The following is a 22,268-nucleotide window of genomic DNA, read 5'->3' on the forward strand; positions in this document are numbered from 1 at the left end:
ATGTATGTATGCCCACCACATAAGACTGTCAGATCAAATGTCGGAATTCAACGTGCTTCTATCAGATTAATGTTCAAACACGCTAAATGGGGCACAGACTCTGACTTCCACCAGAAATGTGTCCCAAATGAGACTTACAGTCAGAAGGAAGGAAATGTTTCATTTAACGACGCCACTCAACACATTTTATTTATGGTTATATGGCGTCGGACATATGGTTAAGGACCACACAGATATTGAGAGAGGAAACCCGCTGTCACCACTTCATATGCTACTCTTTTCGATTAGCAGCAAGGGATCTTTTTTATGCACCATCCCATAGACAGGATAGCACATACCATGGCCTTTGATGTACCAGTCGTGGTGCACTGGCTGGAGCGAGAAATAGCCCAATGGGCCCACCGACGGGGATCGATCCCAAACTGACGTGCATCAAGTGAGTGCTTTACTACTGGGCTACGTCTCCTCCCCCCCACCCCCCCTTACAGTCAGAGTACGCTACTTGGGTTACGTCTGTATAAAATACAAGGATATAGAGCCAATTATACAAAGCTTTTTTTTCTCTCTGCTTACACGCATGTAACTGCATATACATTTACATGTAAATGTTTTTACGATACTTGAACATCTATGAATAGAAAAATAGGTTCGTATATTCAGCCCATAGTTCAGGATTGAATGTCACTAGAATGAGGTTGAATATCAGTAACATTGTTAGCCTCCTGACACTGGGTAAGGATTTGGGTTCGAGTCAATATTTGCTGTTAAGGGAACAGGACGTAACCCAGTGGTATTTTAAAGCGTTCGCCTGATGCGCGGTAGGTTTGGGATCGATCCCCGTTGTTGGGTCCATTGAGCTATTTCTCTTCCCTGCCAGTGCACCACCACTGGTATATCAAATGCTGTGGTATGTGCTATCCTGTCTGTGGAATAAAAGATACTTTGCTACTAATGGAAATATGTAGCAGGTTTCATCTTTGAGACTGTATGTCAAAATTATCAACTGTTTGACATCCAGTAACCGATGATTAATACATCAATGTGCTCTAGTGGTGTCGTTAAACAAAACAAACTTTAACTTTAATATATATATATGATCAGTTTTGCATGAACATTAACTTGCAACTGAACAAATTCATTCATATCAACTTATTTTGAGGTTCAAGCACGCTGTCCTCGGCATACATCTTAACTATCTGGGCTGTCTGACCAGAACAGTGAGTTAGTTATTAATTGGTAGTGGTTAGTGAGAGAGAAGGTGTAGTGGTCTTACACCTATCCACTGAGTCATTAAAACTCGCTCTGGGTTAGAGCCAGTACCGGGCTGCGAACCCAGTACCTACCAGCCTTATGTCCGATGACTTAACCACGACACCACCGAGGCCGGTAGAAAAAGACAGAACATGTTAAAATGTGTCAACTCTTACTCCAGTACACCCAGAGATCTACCTATGTGGTCTTCTCTTTCATACCAGAGGTGGGCGTGGTCACGGAATCAATTGGGGACACAGAGGTGTGTTTGTATAAAAGATTGAGGTCACTTGACAAGTTGTCATATCTCTACTTATATCTTTGTCCATTCAATTATCACTTTGTCGTGGTCGATCGGGTTTTTTCTTTGATGAAAATGTTTATACTTCTTTGCGACGAAACATTCAAGGGGTTATGACCGTTGCAGGGTATGTCAACACCTTTTTTTTAACATTTCTTTCACCAGCAATATTATTTTTACTTTTATGCAGTAATAATTTCGTTGTGACAAAATAATATTTGTTTTATATTTTAGTGCTATACCTATTTTGTGGAGCTTTGCCTAGCCTAAGCGGTCAGTAAACGTTTGTTTTGTTTAACGACACCACTAGAGCACATTGATTTCTTAATCATTGGCTATTGGACGTCAAACATTTGGTAATTTTGACGCGTAGTCTTCAGTTAAGTTTTTGTTTAACGACACCACTAGAGCACATTGATTTCTTAATCATTGGCTATTGAACGTCAAACGTTTGGTAATTCTGACGCGTAGTCTTTAGTTAAAAGTTTGTTTTGTTTAACGACACCACTAGAGCACATTGATTTCTTAATCATTGGCTATTGGACGTCAAACGTTTGGTAATTCTGACGCGTAGTCTTTAGTTAAAAGTTTGTTTTGTTTAACGACACCACTAGAGCACATTGATTTCTTAATCATTGGCTATTGGACGTCAAGCGTTTGGTAATTCTGACGCGTAGTCTTTAGTTAAAAGTTTGTTTTGTTTAACGACACCACTAGAGCACATTGATTTCTTAATCATTAGCTATTGGACGTCAAGCGTTTGGTAATTCTTAGGTGTACACTCTTCAGAGGAATACGCATACAATTTTATTCAAAATATTATTTTAAAATAATAATAAAATAAAATAATAAAACAAAACCATATACAAACGAGGGGGGGTGTATTAGGGTTGGGGGGGGGTATGGTTATACATGTTGCGACAATCAACAACATAAACCTAGCTACAGTTTAATGTAGTTTATTCAGTATACATTTTATGTTTACTCAATGAAGTTACAAACAGCAACTGCCGCAATATTGCAGCTGCTATATAGACTGTCTATAGTGACGTCAGAAGTGTGACATAACAATATTGTGACACTATCCCACCCCATTCGTGGACAAAAATGTACGGGTTTCTTTTGTCCTGCTGTAAATAGAGACCCACTAGAGAGACTTCCCTCCTCCACTAAAGATTGCATCCTCACCACACCCTCACTCCATGAAGGAAGGAAATGTTTTATTTAACGACGCACTCAACACATTTTATTTACGGTTATATGGCATCGGACTTATGGTTAAGGACACATAGATATTGAGAGAGGAAATCTGCTGTCACCACTTCATGGGCTACTCTTTTTCATTTGCAGCAAGGGATCTTTTATATGCACCATTCCAGAGACAGGATAGTACATACCACAGCCTTTGATATAACAGTCATGGTGAACTGGCTGGATTGAGAAATAGCCCAATGGGCTCACCGACAGGGATCGATTCCATTTTACTACTGGGCTACGTCTCACCCCCTCAGTAGCAGAGGATCTTTTGTATTCTCCTTCCTGCATACATCACTCATTAATTAGAAAAACTCGTTCCAGCCAGTGCATCACGGCCGTGGTATGTGCTATCCTGTCTGTGGGATGGTGCATATAAAAGATGCCTTGCTACTAATGGAAAAATGTAGCGGATTTCCTCTAAGGCTAAATGTCAAAATTACCAAATGTTTGACATCCAATGGCCGATGGTTAATAAGTCAATTGTCGTTAAACAAAACAAACGTTAACCCTGCAAAACGTTCTCGGTGACTCCGTTTTTTTCTCGTTCCAGCCAGTGCTCCACAACTGGTGTAACAAATACCATGATATGTATTACCCTGTCTGTGGGATGGTGCATATAAAAGGGCCTTGCTGCCACTTGAAAAGAGTAGACCATGCAGTGGTGGCAGCAGTATTTGTCTTGTTTGTAACCATGTGTCCAGGGGGCAGGACGTAGCCCAGTGGTAAAGCGCTCGGTCGGTTTAGGATCGATCCCCGTCGGTGGGCCCAACTGGTGTAACAAAGGTCGTGGTATGTACTATCCTGTCTGGGATGGTGCATATAAAAAAAATCCCTTGCTGCTAATCGAAGAGAGTAGCCTTGAAGTGGCGACAGCGGGTTTCCTCTCTATATATCTGTGTGGTCCTTTACCATATGTCTGACGACATATAACTGTAAATAAAATGTGTTGAGTGCGTCATTAAATAACACATTTCCTTCCCATAATATGTCCAACCCAATATAACCATGTTGAGTGTGTCGTTAAATAGGACCTTCCTTCTTCCTTCACATGTTCTGTTACTACTGTTGCAGGTAAATGTGATTAGCATGGCCCAGGCTGTGAAGGGACTGTTTTCCAAATTCAACAAAAACATCGTTAAGACTGGCAAAGACAAGAAAGGCCAAAATCAGATCCATCTTGGGAACGAGCGACAAGAGGAATGGATCCTGCTCTTCCGGGAGACCCTCATCCCCGGACCTCTGTTCATCCAAGACGACTGGTACTCCGGCTTCGTGGTCGGCGTGGATGCAGAGTGTCGGACAACTCCAAGACGACTTGCCACGGCTCTTGATGGACTCGGCAGCAGGGATATTCTGAATGTCCAAGCGGACGAGAACAAGCTGTTCAAGTCTAAAGCATCCAGTTGCACATCTCCGTCACAGCATAGTGAAGCGGATCTCAGACATAGTGGCAGTTATGCTGAAGGGAAACGGCACTCGGATCATATCCATCACGGCAACCTTTCTCCAGGTGCTGTCCCTTCTGAAACGAGCAAGGGTTCCGAAGATAAGGTGCATCTAAAACATAGGAAATCCAGTAACGTGTCTGATGTGTCTAGTTCTAGCATGGACGGACATCAGATTGCAGGTGATGTATCTGATGCGTCTTGTTCCAGTATGGGCGAGGGTCCCGAAGTACCTCTAAAACCTCAGATTCCAGGTAACGTATCTGATGAGTTGTCTTGTTCCAGCAAGGAGGAGCAAGAACCTGAAGTGACGTTAAGACGCCGAGTCGCTGGTAACGTATCTGATGGATCACATCTCGGCAAGGAGAAGGACCAGGACGGCAAGCGGAGGAGTCTGGTGTCGAGTATTTTCCACGGAGTACGCAAGTCGACACTGTCGTGGACGTCACGTGACTCAGGGATGGCCTCCAGCATCGCAGACTCCGTTGACCTGGAGTGGATTGGTGACGATGACGACGACTGGGATGACGACGACTTCAGCGATGACAGCGACTTTGATGATGACTTCTACGAGGACTTCGAGAATCGGGTAAGGTGTACACATAATTCAATACATTAGTTGTGTCAGAAGTCGGATTTAAGACAGCTCGATAGAGTAGGACGATATCATTCCTTAAATTTGCTAATATTTAGAATCTGAATGATGATGATGATGATGATCGTGGTGGTGGTGATGATGATGGTGGTAGTTGTGGTAATGATGATGGTGTTGAGTGATGATGATCGAGATAATGATGACAGAGATGATAATTATCATGATGATGGTAGTGGTGATGGTATTGATGATTATTTTTATGATGATGATGACGATGAAGATGATAACACTAATGCGGAGGAGGAGGATAAATGTAATGATGGTGGTGGTGGTGCTTTCAGTATTCGAATGCCACTAAAACCTGCATGCATGTCTGGTTAATCAACTCTTTTGACTGTATAAGTAACCCATACATCTGTAGGTTTTCTTTTTGTTTGTTGTGATGATTGTTTTTCGTTTGCTGGGAGGGAGAGGATAATGCGGTTTTGGAGGGAAGTTGGTTTGGTTTGGATTTTTTGTTTTGTTTTCTGTTTTTGTTGGGGTGTCTACAATATCGGAGTTTTCGCTCCACAGATCATTGTGCTGGAACTGGAGGAGAAGCAGACGGATGACATGGCGTGTAGGATCGCCGTCTTCATACTGCAGTCTGAGATGGAGTACGTGAAGCAGCTCGCCGCTCTGGTCAAGGTGAGGAAACACCAGGCACATGGTTACCTCACTCTAAACCAGTCCGTATTCCAGACAATGTTAACATTAGAAGAAAACATGTTTAATAATATGGAGAGAGAGAGAGAGAGAGAGAGAGAGAGAGAGAGAGAGAGAGAGAGAGAGAGAGAGAGAGAGAGAGAGAGACAGAGACAGAGACAGTGTGAGAGAGACAGTGTGTGTGTGCGAGAAAGAGAGAGAGTGAAAGACAAAGGGAATGAGAAAGATTGAGAGAGAGAGAGAGGAGAGGGAGAGAGATAGTAAGAAAGAGAGAATTAGCATGAGAGATATGGAGAGAGAGAGAGAAAGAGAGAGCGCTTGCGGTCTCATTAAACACTTTTTGCAATGCATTTTTGTTAACATTTGTGTCATCATATATTTAAACTAGGAGCTATTTGGTGACAGTAAATAGCGCGTTGTGACTGATGACAGCACATGATAAGGCCGTGTGACAGTAAATAGCGCGTTGTGACTGATGACAGCACATGATAAGGCCGTTTGACAGTAAATAGCGCGTTGTGACTGATGACAGCACATGATAAGGCCGTTTGACAGTAAATAGCGCGTTGTGACTGATGACAGCACATGATAAGGCCGTGTGACAGTAAATAGCGCGTTGTGACTGATGACAGCACATGATAAGGCCGTGTGACAGTAAATAGCGCGTTGTGACTGATGACAGCACATGTTAAGGCCGTGTGACAGTAAATAGCGCGTTGTGACTGATGACAGCACATGATAAGGCCGTGTGACAGTAAATAGCGCGTTGTGACTGATGACAGCACATGATAAGGCCGTGTGACAGTAAATAGCGCGTTGTGACTGATGACAGCACATGTTAAGGCCGTGTGACAGTAAATAGCGCGTTGTGACTGATGACAGCACATGATAAGGCCGTGTGACAGTAAATAGCGCGTTGTGACTGATGACAGCACATGTTAAGGCCATGTGACAGTAAAACCGTTGTTTTGTTTAACAACTTAATAGAGCATATTGCTTACGGTAATTAACCATCGGCTAATGATGTTAAACATGTCAGAGGAAACCTGCTACAATTTTTCATATATATCTACTTTCCCAAAGACAAGACAGCACTTACCACGTCCTTGGATACATCAGTAGTGGGGCACTGATTAACACCATTTGATAATTCTTACAACAAAACCCTGCAGTAGTCTGTATGTTGATTTTATTACAAATTCTGTTCAGGTTTATTGTATGTACTCTATAAGCTATCTCAGACCTGTGTGTCGAGTGTTTGTGTGCACCTTGTGTTTCAGGTACTGTCCGGGCTGGCAGACGTCACAAAGAAACACAAGGGAAGTGATTCAGGGGGGTACCTCAAGGAGATGTCAAAGAGTGCAGCATCCATATTGCAGTTCCATACCGACCATTTCCTCCCTGCTATGAAAACAAGACTAGCTGAATGGTGAGTTGGTCTGGTCTGGGCCCGTCTAGACTCAATCTCTAATGACGTCACACACATAAAATTTGTATGACATTGTCATGACATTACTGTCTCAGACTCTATTCGAGTCTCGAGTCTAGACTCTAAACTTTTCATAAGTACCAGGCCTGGACCCATATTCACAAAACATCGTAAGCCTAGTTTTACACATAAACGTAAATCTACAACTGAAGAGCTATTCACGAAACAACGAAAACGTAAGTATTGTAAAGTTGGACGTAAATATAAGAGTGCCTCCGGTTACAATTAACGCTGCACGTAAGTCGTGTACATTTAATAAATCAAGCATGATCGCCGTTATTTACTATTATTTACGGAAACTGGCAGCATTTCCAATAATTGAAGAAGTTTGCGATGGCAAATACCCACGGATTTAACATATCGTACCGTCACACGTTTTCGATCGACACGCTTTTTTAATCGCTCATTTGTAATTGCAATAGTGCGAGAATGCGCGAGCATTGACGTCACCACAAGAACGAAACCAACACGGAAGTCACTGCTTTTGTTCCGAGAGAAAAATGCTGCGTGTCAAGTTTCCAATGGTAAGTTTTAACTCAAATATCTACAACCATAGTATATTTTATCAGTTTTCACTAATGTACATATTTGGTATTAAGAAAATGCTTTACGGAGCAATATCTAGTTATCAAAAAATGTTGTAAACTTGTCGGCTGCTACATTGACGTCACATCTGTCAAAAGTCACGTGATACTCATGCAACCATAAAAATATATGGAAGACAATTTGGGGCAAATCTTATGTTGTTTTTGACGTTACCTTGTTTTGGACATATTTTAATTAAGGGTTTTTCTCATAAGCTAAAATTTGCCACAATTATGGGCAAATTTAGAATTGATATTCAATAAATTATGTATGTATTCTATATAATTATAAATAAATTTTATATTTAATTTTTAAAAAAAGAAGATATTCCTTTAAAAATTATGTACCGTTGATTTAGGAGTTTGATTTTTTTTCTTTCTTTTTAAAGGCTGTGATCAACCGACCAAATGTAGATTACAGACAATACAATCACCAGTCTTTAGAAAATGCATATGAGGCGGTTAAAACTCGGGGAATGCCGATTAAAAAAGCAGCTAGGATTTGTTCAGCGCCATACTGAACGTATGGTGCCACTTGCACGACCGTCTAAGTGGAAAAACGGACATCGATTGTGTTAAGTCAGGACCAGACCCATTGTTGTCTCAAGAAGAGGAGCAAACTTTAGTGACACATGTTGAGTTTATGTCATCTGTGGGCTTTGGGTATACCCGCACTGAAGTCCTTAATATTGCCACAGACCTTGCTTTTCATCTTGGCAAAAGAGAAAAGGGTGAAAAACCATTTTCCCTGCGATGGTTTTATGGGTTTATGAAGTGATGGCCCGAGCTTAAAGTTCAAAAACCACGATCACTTGAAGTCATGCGTGCCAAAGCAACATCAAAAGATACCATCAATAAATACTTTGATAGCCTGGAAAAGATTTTAGACAAGTATGATTTACGAAACAGAGTCCAGAGTCCATCTACAACATTGATGAAAAAGGCATCGTAGAAAATCACAAACCCCCATCTATTGTTGCATCATGTTCCAATGTCCCAGTTGCTGTAACAACGAGCAGGTCCAACACTACTACGGTTATTGGGTGTGGAAATGCCCTTGGTGTTGCCATACCATCGTATTTTGTTTTCAAGGGAAAGCGCATGCAGGAGGAATTGTTAGCAGGTTGTATGGCAGGCACTGCAGGAACCGTTAGTGAAACGGGTTGGTCGAATTCTGATATTTTTCAAAAGTATGTTAAAGTATGTTCCAGCAGCATCTTCTGACAAGCCTGTCTTAATTCTTTATGATGGTCACACGTCACACATAACATACACAACGTAACGTTCCTGGCATTCCCTTATTAGTAAGGTTAATATTAGAGATTAATATAATTAATAATAAGAAGAATAACAAGAAGAACCAAATAAAAATAATAACCAAGGAAATATGAAATGATAGATCGACAGAAAACCAGGAACGCTACAAACTATTGTGGCAACAGGTAGGTAAATTATTAAATACTTACAATTTTTTATTTATATTTTATTCATATATTTCGCTTAAACGATCGAAAACACGTGACGCCACGTGTTGGTGATCGAACGGATGTTTTCGACTCGGCCAATTTCTCCTGAGTTATCTTTTCCTTTTTAAAAATAGCCTCAAGTTCGTACCAAAACGCGGATCCTCACCAATACCAAAATGTCATGGTTCGCCGTTCGCAATGTTATTGTTAGCAGACAACAAATGAAATTGTGTATTTGTTATTTACCTGGTAGCCATCGTTTCTAATGTGGGGTTTTTTTTTATTTCTCCGGTGAGAGTGTTAAATCGTAGATTTACGTCCAAGTAAGTTACGTTTACATTTACGACCGTCTTTGAGAATAAGGTGCTTCTTGCACGTAAACGTAAATCTACGGCAGACGTAAGTGCTAGTCGTAGGCCCCTAGACGTAAATTTACACCTTTTTGTGAATATGGGTCCAGAGGTCTTTGGGTTTAACGTGCACATTCTGAGCAAGCTGTTGTAGCGCACGCCTGTCATGGGTACAGGTGTCGACCAATGCCGGATCCTCCGTCCAGGGCAGGATGGTAAGCTGCATATTGCCTGTTTAATACATGTGAACAACACAACATCAATGGTTTTGTGATGACCAATATTTAGTTTGCTTTTGTTTATTCATTTGTTTGTTTGTTTGTTTGTCTGTGGAATTGGGTTGTTTGTATGTTTGTTTTTGTGGGGGTTTGGTGTGTGTGTGTGTGTGTGTGTGTGTGTAGTTGGTGTTGTTGTTTTGGTGGGGGGGTGGGGGGTATTTTTTTCGATTTTTGTTGTTTTGTTTATTTTGTTTGTTGTTGTTGTTATATTGTTACTGTTGTTATTGTTGATGTTGTTGATGATTTTAACGCTCTTGTCGACCTATGTTATTATAAAAATGTTGTGTTTTTTTTACGTCAGTCTGCGTCTGTTGCCGACCTGCTACATATTTTGTGGAAACTAGACTTTAGATGCATGATGTGTTGTAACTGAGGCATGTCCAGGAGGACAAACGATCGCACTTGCTCGCTTGTTATATACCTGGTGGGTTTTGTTACGGTAGGGGTTTGTTGTGTGTGTGTGTGTGTGTTGGGGTTTTTTTAAGGGGTTTTTTTTTTAAGGGTTTTTTAAAGGGTTTTTCCACCTAACTTTAAACGAATGTAATGTGATAGAAAACGATGGCACCAGTCAAACTGTTTGCGAACGCTCGGCCTCCTGAACAGTGTCATTTCTTATATGTATTCTTTTTCATTTCAGGAAATCCAAGCCACTGCTGGGTGACGTAATGAAAGCAAACGTTCCTTTCTTTAAAATCTACCGAAGTTACACGCTGCTCTTTGAACACGTCGTACTCATCATAGGCGGGTGGAGGAGGGATCCGAAGAAATTCTCTTCACTGATAAAAGATATCAAGGTATATTCGGTCTGTAATTAGAAAATCGTTCCATGGTTTTTGCCCTGTGTATAAAGCTGATGGTCAATGGCGTCATGTTCAGTCTTTTTAAATTCGTCGATACGGCCCTGAATATAAAGCTGATCGTCAATGGCGTCATGTTCAGTGTGTTTAAATTCGCCGATACGGCCGTCCATATAAAGCTGACCGCCAATGGAGTCATATTGAATGTTTTTAAATGCACCAATACGGCCCTGTGTATAAAGCTGACCGTCAATGGCGTTATGTTCAGTGTTTTTAAATTCGTCGATACGGCCCTGCGTATAAAACTGACCGTCAATGGCGTCATGTTCAGTGTTTTTAAATTCGCCGATACGGCTCCATGCAGGGCCAAATTTAGACCTTGTGGGGGTGCGGGGTAGTGGCCTTGGGCACTTCAGGTTTGGGGGCCACTCAACATAGAAATTAAATTATATAAATAAAAAAATGAACTAATTTTATAATTATTAAAAAAAAATTAATAAAGGAAGTCCTTGGGGCCTCTCTGGCAGGGGTGCCCGGGGCAATTGCCTCCTTTGCCCCCTTATAAATCCGGCTCTGGCTGTATGTATAAAGCTGATCGTCATATTCAGTGTTTACTCTATTTATTTGTTTTTGTCATCAGAAACTTCCTGAATGTGATAACGTGCCCTTCCAAGCCTTCATGTGGTATCCGCTGAAACGTCTACAGTCGATGGAGTTCTTCCTGTGGGGTAAATGTCAGATTTACTTACACTGGCCATTGAGCTATTTCTCGTTCCAGCCAGAGCTCCACAACTGGTGTAACAAAGTCCATGGTATGTACTATCCTGTCTGTGGGATGGTGCATATAAAAGAGCCCTTGCTGCTAATCGAAAAAGAGTAGCCAATGAAGTGGCGACAGTGGGTTTTCTTTCTCAATATCTGTGTGGTCCTTAATCATATGTCCGACATCATATAACCGCAAATAAAATGTGTTGAGTGCGTCATTAAATAAAACATGTCTTTTCTTCCGTTGTATAACTTGTACCTAATCTATTTGTTCTTTTTAAAAAGTAATAAAATGTAAACAACCAATTTCAAAGGCCTATATCATTGATATCTAATCAATTCAATAATAGTATAACTATTACAATTACTTTCTTTTTAGTTTTGAAAGGCCAATATCGTGCTATTTATTAAATACAATGGTAGTATATATGGTTATTGTTATTACTGATTTTTGTATTTACAATCCTATGTTGTTGATATCTATTCAATTCAATGATAATATAATTATTGTAATTTTTCAGCGTATTTAAAAAACCTCTCGGAGGACGCTGATGAAGCTCAGGATATAAAAGGTAACTTGAAAACAAAATCACAGATCAGAGTTCCCCAATACAACCCAAAGTCTATGAACGTCATAAATACTGAGCAAAAAAACAATATAAGGAAATAATTGGTATTATAAACTGAATTTCATTCACTATATCAGTGTAATAATGTCTGTACAATGTTTATAAAGATGAAGTGTGAGATTGAATGTCCATAATATGACATTGAACGTTAGTAATATGGTTAACTTTCTGACACTATCGATGAGGCTTTTACTTGCAGTCAATCTTTCACGTTAGTTTTGGTGTGATCCCTTATTTCTTTTAATCATTTCATCAGTGTATATTTATAATATATATATTATATATATATATATATATATATATATATATATATATACCGTTAAACCTTTTGTTACTACTTAAAGTTTCACGCTATGAGCGATCATCAGGTAACGTGTAACTGCCCTGTCGTTACATCATGAAGCAGTGACGTCACAACAAGTGCAGTGGGTACGGGCTATTCTTTTTCGGCTTAGCTTAGGTGGCTGTGTTAATCCATGTGGGCGGGTGTCAGCATTTGGATATACGTTCATTTCTCTTGTTCAGCGAGTTGGGCCCTATAGCTTTCAGTACTTCCAGCTTTTCCTCAATGCATAGATTGCACTGCCCGTGCTTCTCTCAAAGGTGTTCACTTTCTTTATTACGCGCCACGTTATTGTGTACTCAGCATTTTTTCTTTTTAGTTCCCAAATGTATTTCGACATATACATATACATATACAATATACAATATACAATATATATATATATATATATATACACATGTGTGTATATATATATAGATATATATAGATATATATGAAGCAGATTCTGATTTTATTTATTTTATTAAATGTCATCCAATGCCTGCATGAAGACCGATTTTTTAAAACATAGTTGTATGCAGTTTTTGTTGGTGGATATGGTATGCTACATCTCCTGTGATCTGGACAAACCTAGTAAGTCTGTTGAGCGCAAATTTGAGAAAACAAAGGAAAACCGTTTTGCTTTAGGTTTAAGCTACTGAAAATAAAATAAATTTTATTTGGGCTTTTTAGATGAACATAATTAGAAGTCTTTCCAGTACATTTGTTTTTATCACGTTGACTGGTTTAATCTGGTTACATAACGACTTACTAGGTTTCACCTGATCAAACCAATTGTACAACCAAATATTTTCATCAACAAAAAACTAGTATGTCGGCAGTACTTCACTGTATTGCTTAAAACCTGAACAAATTCAACAGAAATATGAACAAACAGCAACTGTAGTTTGATTACAATATCAATGACATTCTTTCATGGCATGGGTCGTATAAACTACAACTGTTTATGCATATTCTTCACTTGCAAACCTTTGCATGTTTAAAGGGGCTTTAATAAACTGTTATTATTTCACAGTTCTTAGAATCTGAGAATACATTCTAACATGACATGTAAGAAAGTGCATGTTTTCAATGGACCCTGTCTAGTTCAGACAGATATTACTCAAACTGTTCAACCAGATGAGCATTTCCATCATTCACTGGAATGTCCTGCCAGAATTTCCTCTTAGCAGCTGGGAATGACTGTGCCAGTTTGATAATATTCTGACGTTTCACTCCAGGAATACCCCTTGGTTGATTCTTGGTAGGTGGAGTAACGTCCAGTCTGAACTTGGGTTTCAGAAACTCGACTTCCTGGTAGTCTTCCTCGAAACCCTGCTTAAACCAAATTGCGCGCGAACCTTTCCGGAATTCTGCCACAGATATCGAGTTTAGATGAGGTAGCGTAACGTTCTTGGATTTTCTATTACGGTGACCGTCCTCAAATTCATAAAAATCATGGTATTGCATTATGATTGGCTTGATCTTGGCCCCAGATTTGTCGCATAGATCTACAAAATCCTGAAATGTACAAATTTCAGGAGACTTCTTCATTTTACTTCCAATGCTACCATGGACACTGTCGGCACGCATAAAAGTGTGTCCCCTTTCAAAATATTTCATGGTGATACTCTGAGGACCCCAGTTTTGATTGACACACCAACACAACACAGTGTATAGGACCCAGTTTTTGTTTTGTCCTGTACAGTTGTCTGCCCAGAATATCACCATGTCCTTCTCACAAAGGTTCACACACTTGGAGGCAACGTCCACACCCAATCTACCTGAGATAGCCTCGTGCCACAATATAACAAGATCGCCATCTTCCTTTACGGATGCAAATGTCTCATTGAAGACAACTAGTCTGCTGACAAAGAAGTGTTCTTTGAGAGTCATCTTGGGAAGAAGGATAACCTTCTGCATGTCTACAGTAAATAACCCAGTGTTCACTTGCATCGGCTGTCTCATCCCGGTCTTTGCGGTAATGAGTGCGAGCTGCTTTAGCCTTCTCCTCATGATCTCGCCAAACTTGGCATACTTCACAAGCATCTACATCATGAGCATCATCAGGGTCCTTGTAGTGCGCCATGTACTTTGCACAAACGTCACAATCGTCCTGTGATGGTTTGCCAAAACCAATGTTTTCTGATTGAAATACACGCTGATATACAATGTAGCTAATATCTCCGTGCTTTGTTTGAACATTACTAATGCACCTGAATATGTTTGAAGAAAATCTTGTGATTAAAAAATTGTACCTTTCACGAAATATGGATTTCAAGTGAAATTACGGTAAGATACTCTACATTTATTGTGTACAAACCCAAAACAAGAGTGCGAAAAGTGACCGTCGTCGACCTTTGTCTAATGACTGAAACGGCCTCGGACAGCATGGTTAGTAACAGTATTTATTATCCAAGCGGGAACTCAGAACTGGGGAAATAAAAATCATAATTTCACTAGGGAATTATCACGCATTGGTCTAACAGATCATTTCATTGGATGATTTAACGCTTTCTCGCCAATCACCTTATCGGTATTATACATGACGTCATTGCGACAAGGTAAAATTACAAAATTACGTCAGCTGTTTAAAGAGCGTTTGTTTCAAAACGTCTACATTTCCACTATACATTTCCAATAAAATATTTCAATACAGTTGTTTATTGATTTAGTTTTTATATAATAAATAGAATTTTGGTTTTTACTAATTATTTTCGAAAGCGAAAACTAATAAAACAAGTTTAAAAACAACACAAAATGTAATGAGTAGTGGTTTTTTTCATATATTCTAGATTGTATTGACATGGGTCTGGAAGAAATTAGAAAATAGCTGTGGGTAATAAATAGAATAATATATTCGGTACAATTTATTACCAAGTTCATGTCCCTCATGAAATAATTTTCATTCGTCACTCGCTAAAGCTCGTGACAACTGAACATTATTTCACTCGGAAAATAAACTTGATAGTAAATGGTAACTCATTTATTATCCTCTATACTTACTTTGGCCTTGGAACACCTGGCTGCTGTTGAGGGACTTCATTCATTTCCTCTGGGACCTCATCAACAGGCCTAGATCCATCAGATCTGCCCACGGTACTCTCAGCCACGGCAGTAGTCTTTTTGGGGATGGCCGGTGGCAGACTTGGTATGCGTTCAGATCTAGGCTTACTTGTTGCTGCTATAGTGGATGTACATTGTGTAGGCCCAGTACTAGCTGTACTAGCAGGCACGTTTACCTTAACAATGGCATGAGTGGATCGCAAGGGTAAATTGTCCTTCTGTACACTTTGATCGGCTGTAACTGCTACTGTTTGATCGACTTGTTGTGACCCAGCCTTCTTTAAGGCCAACTCTAGCATCATTTTCCCACGGGACGCCATTTTATTATCAGTAAATAAGCAGAAAACGTGAGCAATATCAGCACAGAACTCTAATAATGGAGGCTGCCATTGCCATGTAATCACATGACCAGAATGAAAAAACGTGATTGGTCCATTCGACTTGATAGGTTTTTTCAGATCAGTATACATGACATGCTCAAAACTTGTTGACATACTAGGTTCTTCCAGAGGAAAAACTGCCAACAGAGAAGAGTTTCACAATCTTTAACCTGATAAAATGAAGAGGTAAAACCTAGTAAGTCCAAATATGGGTCTAACTAAATTTTCACCCAAATTCGACTTACTAGGTTTTTCCAGATCACAGGAGACATGTGCACCAGTACAAAATGAACAAATGAAAACATGTAGCGGGTTTCCTCTCTAAGACTGCATGTTAGAATTACCAAATGTTTGACCTTCAATAGCCGATGCCTAATTTATGAACGCGCGGCAATGGTGTCGTTAAATAAAAAATATACATTGGCTTTTCAAAATGGAAATCTTAAGTAAATTTATTTTGCTTTACTAAATTGTTTTGGTAAAGTGACACTGCATCTTTAATAAAGGTGGGGCGGTGATTAATTACTGAGGAATTTTAATTAAATAAACAAACGCTGAAATATTTTCGTGTGTTCACAGAGGCACTGAAACTTCTGGGTGATGCAAAGGAGTATCCAAAGAAAGCTACACGGAAACGGGTAACAGTCTACTGTTATAAACTAATTCCTCTGCTGCTTATGTTACTATGTTTACTACTACTACTACAATTACTACCACTACCACTACTACTACTGGGACAGAGCAAAATAGAGATAGACAGACAGAGAGAGAGAGAGATGGGTGAGGGAGGGAGAGACAGACGAAGAGAAAGAGAGGGAGGGAGAGCTATTGAGAGAGAGAGAGAGAGAGAGACAGACAGACAGACAGACAGACAGACAGACAGTGAGTGAGTGAGTGAGTGAGTGAGTGAGTGAGTGAGAGAGAGAGAGAGAGAGAGAGAGTGAGTGAAAAATGCTGATTTATAATTATACTTCCTTGTCCACTTCAAACCAGGAACCTTTAGCACCTGTCATGGTTAGATTGATATCAATAAGGGGTAGGCCTGGAGGTACCTCGAGCTAATTAATAGTATGCAAGATCAGAGATACTATGGTATGTGCAGGAGTCTATTCACAGAGTGAATGTTGGGGACGTGTCGTCATTTCATTTAGTGAGTAATATCTTGGTGACAGCAATTTCTAGATAAAGATTGTTTTTATATCAGGGCTCAATCTAGAAATATTGGGGTGGGGGTAAGAAGAAAAGAGCACAGGGGCCAACTCCTGAAAAGGGGAACCCAATTTTTTTAATGAAAAAAGGGGCACTTGTATATATTATTTTGTGGAGTAATCCGCCCCTTTATACTGTATTGCTCCCTGGTTATTCTGTTACATCTGTGTTCTGTTTATAGATTTGACTGTATTTCTTTCAGACGATGAAGAAAGTGAAACATGACATACTACAGCCGACTGGGAGGAGTCTGACTCCTCCACCAATCAGCGAGGAGGAGGTAGAGCCGGCGGAGGAGCCACCCACCCCAGAGGTACGGCTGTGTTCGGGTTCGGGTACACTATTTACATGCTCATTTGCCACTAGAGCTTCAAGCATGTCTGTCCCGGGGCTGAGCTCAGGATAGCCAGAAGTCTGCTCCAAGCCAGAAATTTAACGGGACAATTTTGATAATTACTCGAAATATGAAGTAAGTAGGGGGAAATTTAACAATAATATTTTGGGTTGGTGTAGTTCTAAATATAATATTTAATAACAATATAAAATAGAAAATAAAAGTCACCGCATAATTAATTTAGACACCATAAATTTTTGAGCGGGCTATACAAAACCAAAATACAATAATACTTAACATATTAACTTAAGCCCTGACTGGGGGGGGTGGGGAGAGAAGGGGGCACGGCTGTGTTAACCTTTTTTAATTAAAATGGTGTATGTTAACCCTTAATATTACCACCTCTATTTCATTTTCAAATCATGCGCAAAATTACCTCATGAAAACTGCGCAATTGTTTTTATATTTCGGACTTCATAATACTGGAAATAATTTTAAAAATCAATAGCATCGCAAATACCCCAAACCCTTTCCTGTCCTGGACGTAAGTTGACACATGCGTCCATGACATGCGTGCACTACAATAGCTTGCTCTGAATGTTGTCATTTGACCTGACCTGACCTGACCTAACCATTAATATGCACGCTGTCCTGGCACACACATTTGATATCTGAATTGTGTGTCTAGGAGAGGGGCTTGTGGTTAATTGTTACTTAGTTTGTTTTTGTTTAACGATACTGCTAGATCATATTAATTTATTAATCAGCAGCTATTGGATGTCAAACATTTGGTACTCTTGACACAGTGTTCAGTTGACCGACGTCGTGGTTAGGCCATCGGTCAACAGGCTGGTAGGTACTGGGTTCGGATCCCAGTCGAGGCATGGGATTTTTAATCCAGATACCGACTCCAAACCCTGCAAGGCTCAATGGGTAAGTGTAAACCACTTGCACTGACCAGTGATCCATAACTGGTTCAACAAAGGCCATGGCTTGTGCTATCCTGCCTGTGGGAAGCGCAAATAAAAGATCCCTTGCTGCCAATCGGAAAGAGTAGCCCATGAAGTTGCGACAGCGGGTTTCCTCTCAAAATCTGTGTGGTCCTTAACCATATGTCTGACGCCATATAACCGTAAATAAAATGTGTTGAGTGCGTCGTTAAATAAAACATTTCTTTCTTTCTTTCAATCTTCAGTTAGTTTTATTTAACGACACCACTGGAGCACATTTATTTGTTAATCATCGGGTATTGAAGAAGAAGTTTGTTTTGTCACTGCTAGAGCTATCATCAGCTGTTGTATGAGAAACATTTGGTAATTCTGACACATAGTCTTCAGTTAGTTTTAGACGCCATATAACTGTAAATAAAATGTGTTGAGTGCATCATTAAATAAAACATTTCATTTCCTTCCTTCAGTTAGTTTTGTTTAACGACACCACTAGAGCACATTGATTTATTAATCATCGGGTCTGTATCAGTCTGTGTCGGTTAGTGACTTGATACAGATTTTATGTAAACCAGAATTAAGATAATATCATTGTTGTTTACTGTGCCAGGTTTACCCAGAAGACGAGATCGTACCAAAAGACAAAGTACAGCGAGTGGTGCTGGAGCTGTTATCTACAGAGCGATCGTACGTTCGAAAACTGCGACTACTGCAGAAGGTAGATATTGAAATCTTATTCAGACATTTAATATATTGATTATATATATAATTATTTTATTTTTTATTTTTAGGTGGGTTTTTTTTTTTAACAGCCCCATAAAAAATTGGTGCCAACTAATCTGATTAAAGAAACAATATTACCATAATAACGGGAGGCACCTATCTAAAATTTTAAATATTTTCCCTACTTTCTTTACCTTTTCGGATTTCTAATTTTTCCTTTTATAAAATTGTCCATTAAAATTCCCTTCCCCTTCCCCTTCCCCTTCCCCTTCCCCCTCCCCCGCCACCGACTCTGCCACTGACGATGTCAGAGGTCGTGCCTGGGATAGGCATACCTGAACGTCTTTTGGATATGGGCACGTAAAAGAGTTCCCATACCCATATTGATGTATTCATTCATTCATTCATTCATATATTTATATTTATTTTTATATTTATTTATTTATTCATTTATCTATTTTTATTTATTTATCTTTGGTTATTTTAATAATTTATTTATTTATTACATCTCTATTTTTATTTTATTTGTTTATTATTCTATTTTTATTTTGTTCAATTTAATTATGTAATTATTCAAAAGTTATTTTCAATGTTTTTAAATTATTAATTTTATTTTCCTTTTCTTTTCTACATTCTGATAGAAGCAGGAATTGTCAACTGATAAAATTGTTGACAATATAGTAACGAATATTCTTTAAAACAGAATTGCTAGTATCGACCGATGTTTTGTGTGTGGGATGTGTGTGTCTATATATATACATTTGTGTGTGTGTGTGTGTGTGTGTGTGTGTGTGTGTGTGTGTATGTATATATATATATAAACTTTACTTTCTGTTTATGATAATTGTCAAAGCAAATCGTTATTTCATAACCATTTCCTTATTAACATAGATCGAAGAACGTTTTCGCCGAGAGAACACGATCCCCGATGACGTCATCAAGGAGATATTTTCCAAGATGGAGAGTATTCTGATGTTTCACTCCAGTCACCTGTTGCCTCAGATAGAGGAGCGAGCCGTGAACTGGTAACCACCATCAGAACATTCAGTATACGTCTTAACAGTTCGCTTAATAGCCATTGGCATATTTGGGGGATGGAACCATGCCTACCCCCCACCCCCACCCAATCACACACACACACACACAGAGAGAGAGAGAGAGATACACCATATCACAACATCAGTGTACAGGTGTTGTCCCTTCCACTGGTTAATTACTATTACATGTGGATCTAACAGCAGCCCGTTGGAGCTCATGTCCAGTTGACCTTTCATTCGACCAATCAAAACCTTGCATGCAAAATCATGCCAGTGTTTTGAAAAAGAATTTGAAAACATTTGGGATTATGCCGAGGGTATATAAAATTTTATATAAAATTCGTTTCAAGACTGGAAAAAAAAACGTGATGGTATAGCCATAACATCTGTTTATACTAGTATACAATCGAGCGTTTATTACTGCACTTTTTCCCCAGTTTTATCAATGTTGAAATAGACTGACAAGTTCGCCTACTGCATAAATAGTCTCGTCCAATATTTTTAGAATTTGTATGCTCCCAAATAATGCTATAAAAGGCGAAGTGTAATTGGTCGATATTTAAATTATTACCTACCCCGGAACCACCCACTGGCTATGTCAGAGGCTGGATCCGTGGTCGGCGTGCCTGAACCTTTAAGGATATGGGCACGTAAATAGAGTTCCCATTCCCATTAAATTGTTATTTATAGATGAAATGTCACATGGACATGGGAGTCCACGCAATGCTGTCAGATGTACTGGTAGACCCAGTAGAGCTAATTTTAATCAGATTGCCACCAAATCACCTCAGACATGCATTCTCCCACCCACTTAGGGATACAGGGGTCAGGACGTAACCCAGTGGGAAAGCCTTCGCTTGATGCACGGTCGGTCTGGGATCGATCCCTGTCAGTGGGGCTATTTCTCACTCCAACCAGTAAACCACGACTGGTATGTCAAAGGCCGTGGTATGTGTTATCCTGTCTGTGGAATGGTGGATATAAAAGATCCCTTACTGCTAATCGAAAAGAGAGTCCATGAAGTGTTGACAGCGGGTTTCCTCTCTTAATATCTGCATGGTCCTTAACCATATGTCCGATGCCATATAACCGTAAATAAAATATGTGTGTCGTCAAATAAAATATTTCCTTCCTTCCTGGTGAGGGATCCAGTGCCTCGCATCACAAAACCCCACCCCATCCCACTCCACCCCGCTTCCTACACTCATGTCTACACTTGTGTACGCAGGGAAACAAACAAACGAATCGGGGACGTGTTGAAGAAAAATGCGCCCTTTCTGAAGATCTATGCCGAGTACATTCAAAACTACGAGCGGGCCAAACATCAAATAGAAACGTGGAGGAAAAAGTCGACAAAGTTCTCGTCTGTGTTGACAGAAATTCGGGTAAGTATCTTGTATGTGTTTCTTACACACCCGTTGGTGAGAACACCATGTGTTATTTTCGGTTACGCTTGTTTGTTAACACGTGTACGTGTGTCAACAGTTTCAAGACATACGATTGGCTGCTCCTAGGTGATGACCAGGTCACCAACAAAAAGAAGAAGTTTGTTTTGTTTAACGACACCACTGGAGCACATGCATTTATTAATCATCGGCTATTGGATTTTGGATATGTAATTTCGACATATAGTCTTATAGAGAAAACCCGCTACATTGTTCCAGTAGTAGCAAAATATCTTTTATATGTACCATCCCACAGACAGGATATCAGTGTTCGAGATTAAAAATTTTGGCCAGTATCCCAGTTGGATACTAACATTTTAAAATCTGGTATCCCACCTGAGAATTTAGTATTATATGGCATCACGGTGGGATACTGGGTTTTTGAAAACTGGTATCCAAAATTAAATTCTGGTATCCCCGGGATATTGGGATACTGTTAATCTCGAACACTGGATATCATATATCACGGCGTCTGATATACCAGTCGTGGTGCACTGGTTGGAGCAAGAAATAGCCCAAAGGACCCACCGTCAGGGATCGATCCTAAACCGACAGCGCAATAGGCGAGCGCTTTGTCACTGGACTACGTCCCACCCCTGATATGTACTAGTATCTTGTATTTGTGTTTCTAAGAAAATGTATAGATATGTGTTGTTGTTTCAGTAGATGTGTGTATCTCTGTCCGTCTGTCTTTTTATCTGTCTTTTGCGGCGGCCTATAAATACGTTACGTGGAAGGGAACACACACTATTGTGGGGGTGGTACGAGGACCATTTTTGTTTAACATATATTACCGAAGGATAAATAAAGTAAATGTTTTTAGCCACCCCCTTCATCGGTCTTTACGCGCCTGCTGTCTATTTATCTATATGTATCTGTATCTCTTTGTCCGT

General features: G+C 39.7%; 1 protein-coding gene across 1 annotated transcript in view; it reads left to right on the forward strand.

Annotated features, from left to right (window-relative positions):
- The window catches only part of LOC121387025, a 46,707-nt gene that overhangs the window by 8,101 nt on the left and 16,338 nt on the right, over positions 1 to 22,268 (forward strand). Inside the window, exons 2-12 of the mRNA XM_041518032.1 lie at positions 3,881 to 4,843; positions 5,423 to 5,536; positions 6,835 to 6,983; positions 10,359 to 10,515; positions 11,159 to 11,246; positions 11,805 to 11,855; positions 16,260 to 16,318; positions 17,092 to 17,202; positions 18,781 to 18,888; positions 19,785 to 19,918; positions 21,159 to 21,315. Of these exons, the coding sequence (XP_041373966.1) occupies positions 3,896 to 4,843; positions 5,423 to 5,536; positions 6,835 to 6,983; positions 10,359 to 10,515; positions 11,159 to 11,246; positions 11,805 to 11,855; positions 16,260 to 16,318; positions 17,092 to 17,202; positions 18,781 to 18,888; positions 19,785 to 19,918; positions 21,159 to 21,315 (2,076 nt within the window). The 5' untranslated portion in view covers positions 3,881 to 3,895. The remainder of the gene's footprint in view (positions 1 to 3,880; positions 4,844 to 5,422; positions 5,537 to 6,834; positions 6,984 to 10,358; positions 10,516 to 11,158; positions 11,247 to 11,804; positions 11,856 to 16,259; positions 16,319 to 17,091; positions 17,203 to 18,780; positions 18,889 to 19,784; positions 19,919 to 21,158; positions 21,316 to 22,268) is intronic.

The sequence above is a fragment of the Gigantopelta aegis genome, chromosome 13 (genome assembly GCF_016097555.1).
Source record: "Gigantopelta aegis isolate Gae_Host chromosome 13, Gae_host_genome, whole genome shotgun sequence".
Taxonomy (NCBI): domain Eukaryota; kingdom Metazoa; phylum Mollusca; class Gastropoda; order Neomphalida; family Peltospiridae; genus Gigantopelta; species Gigantopelta aegis.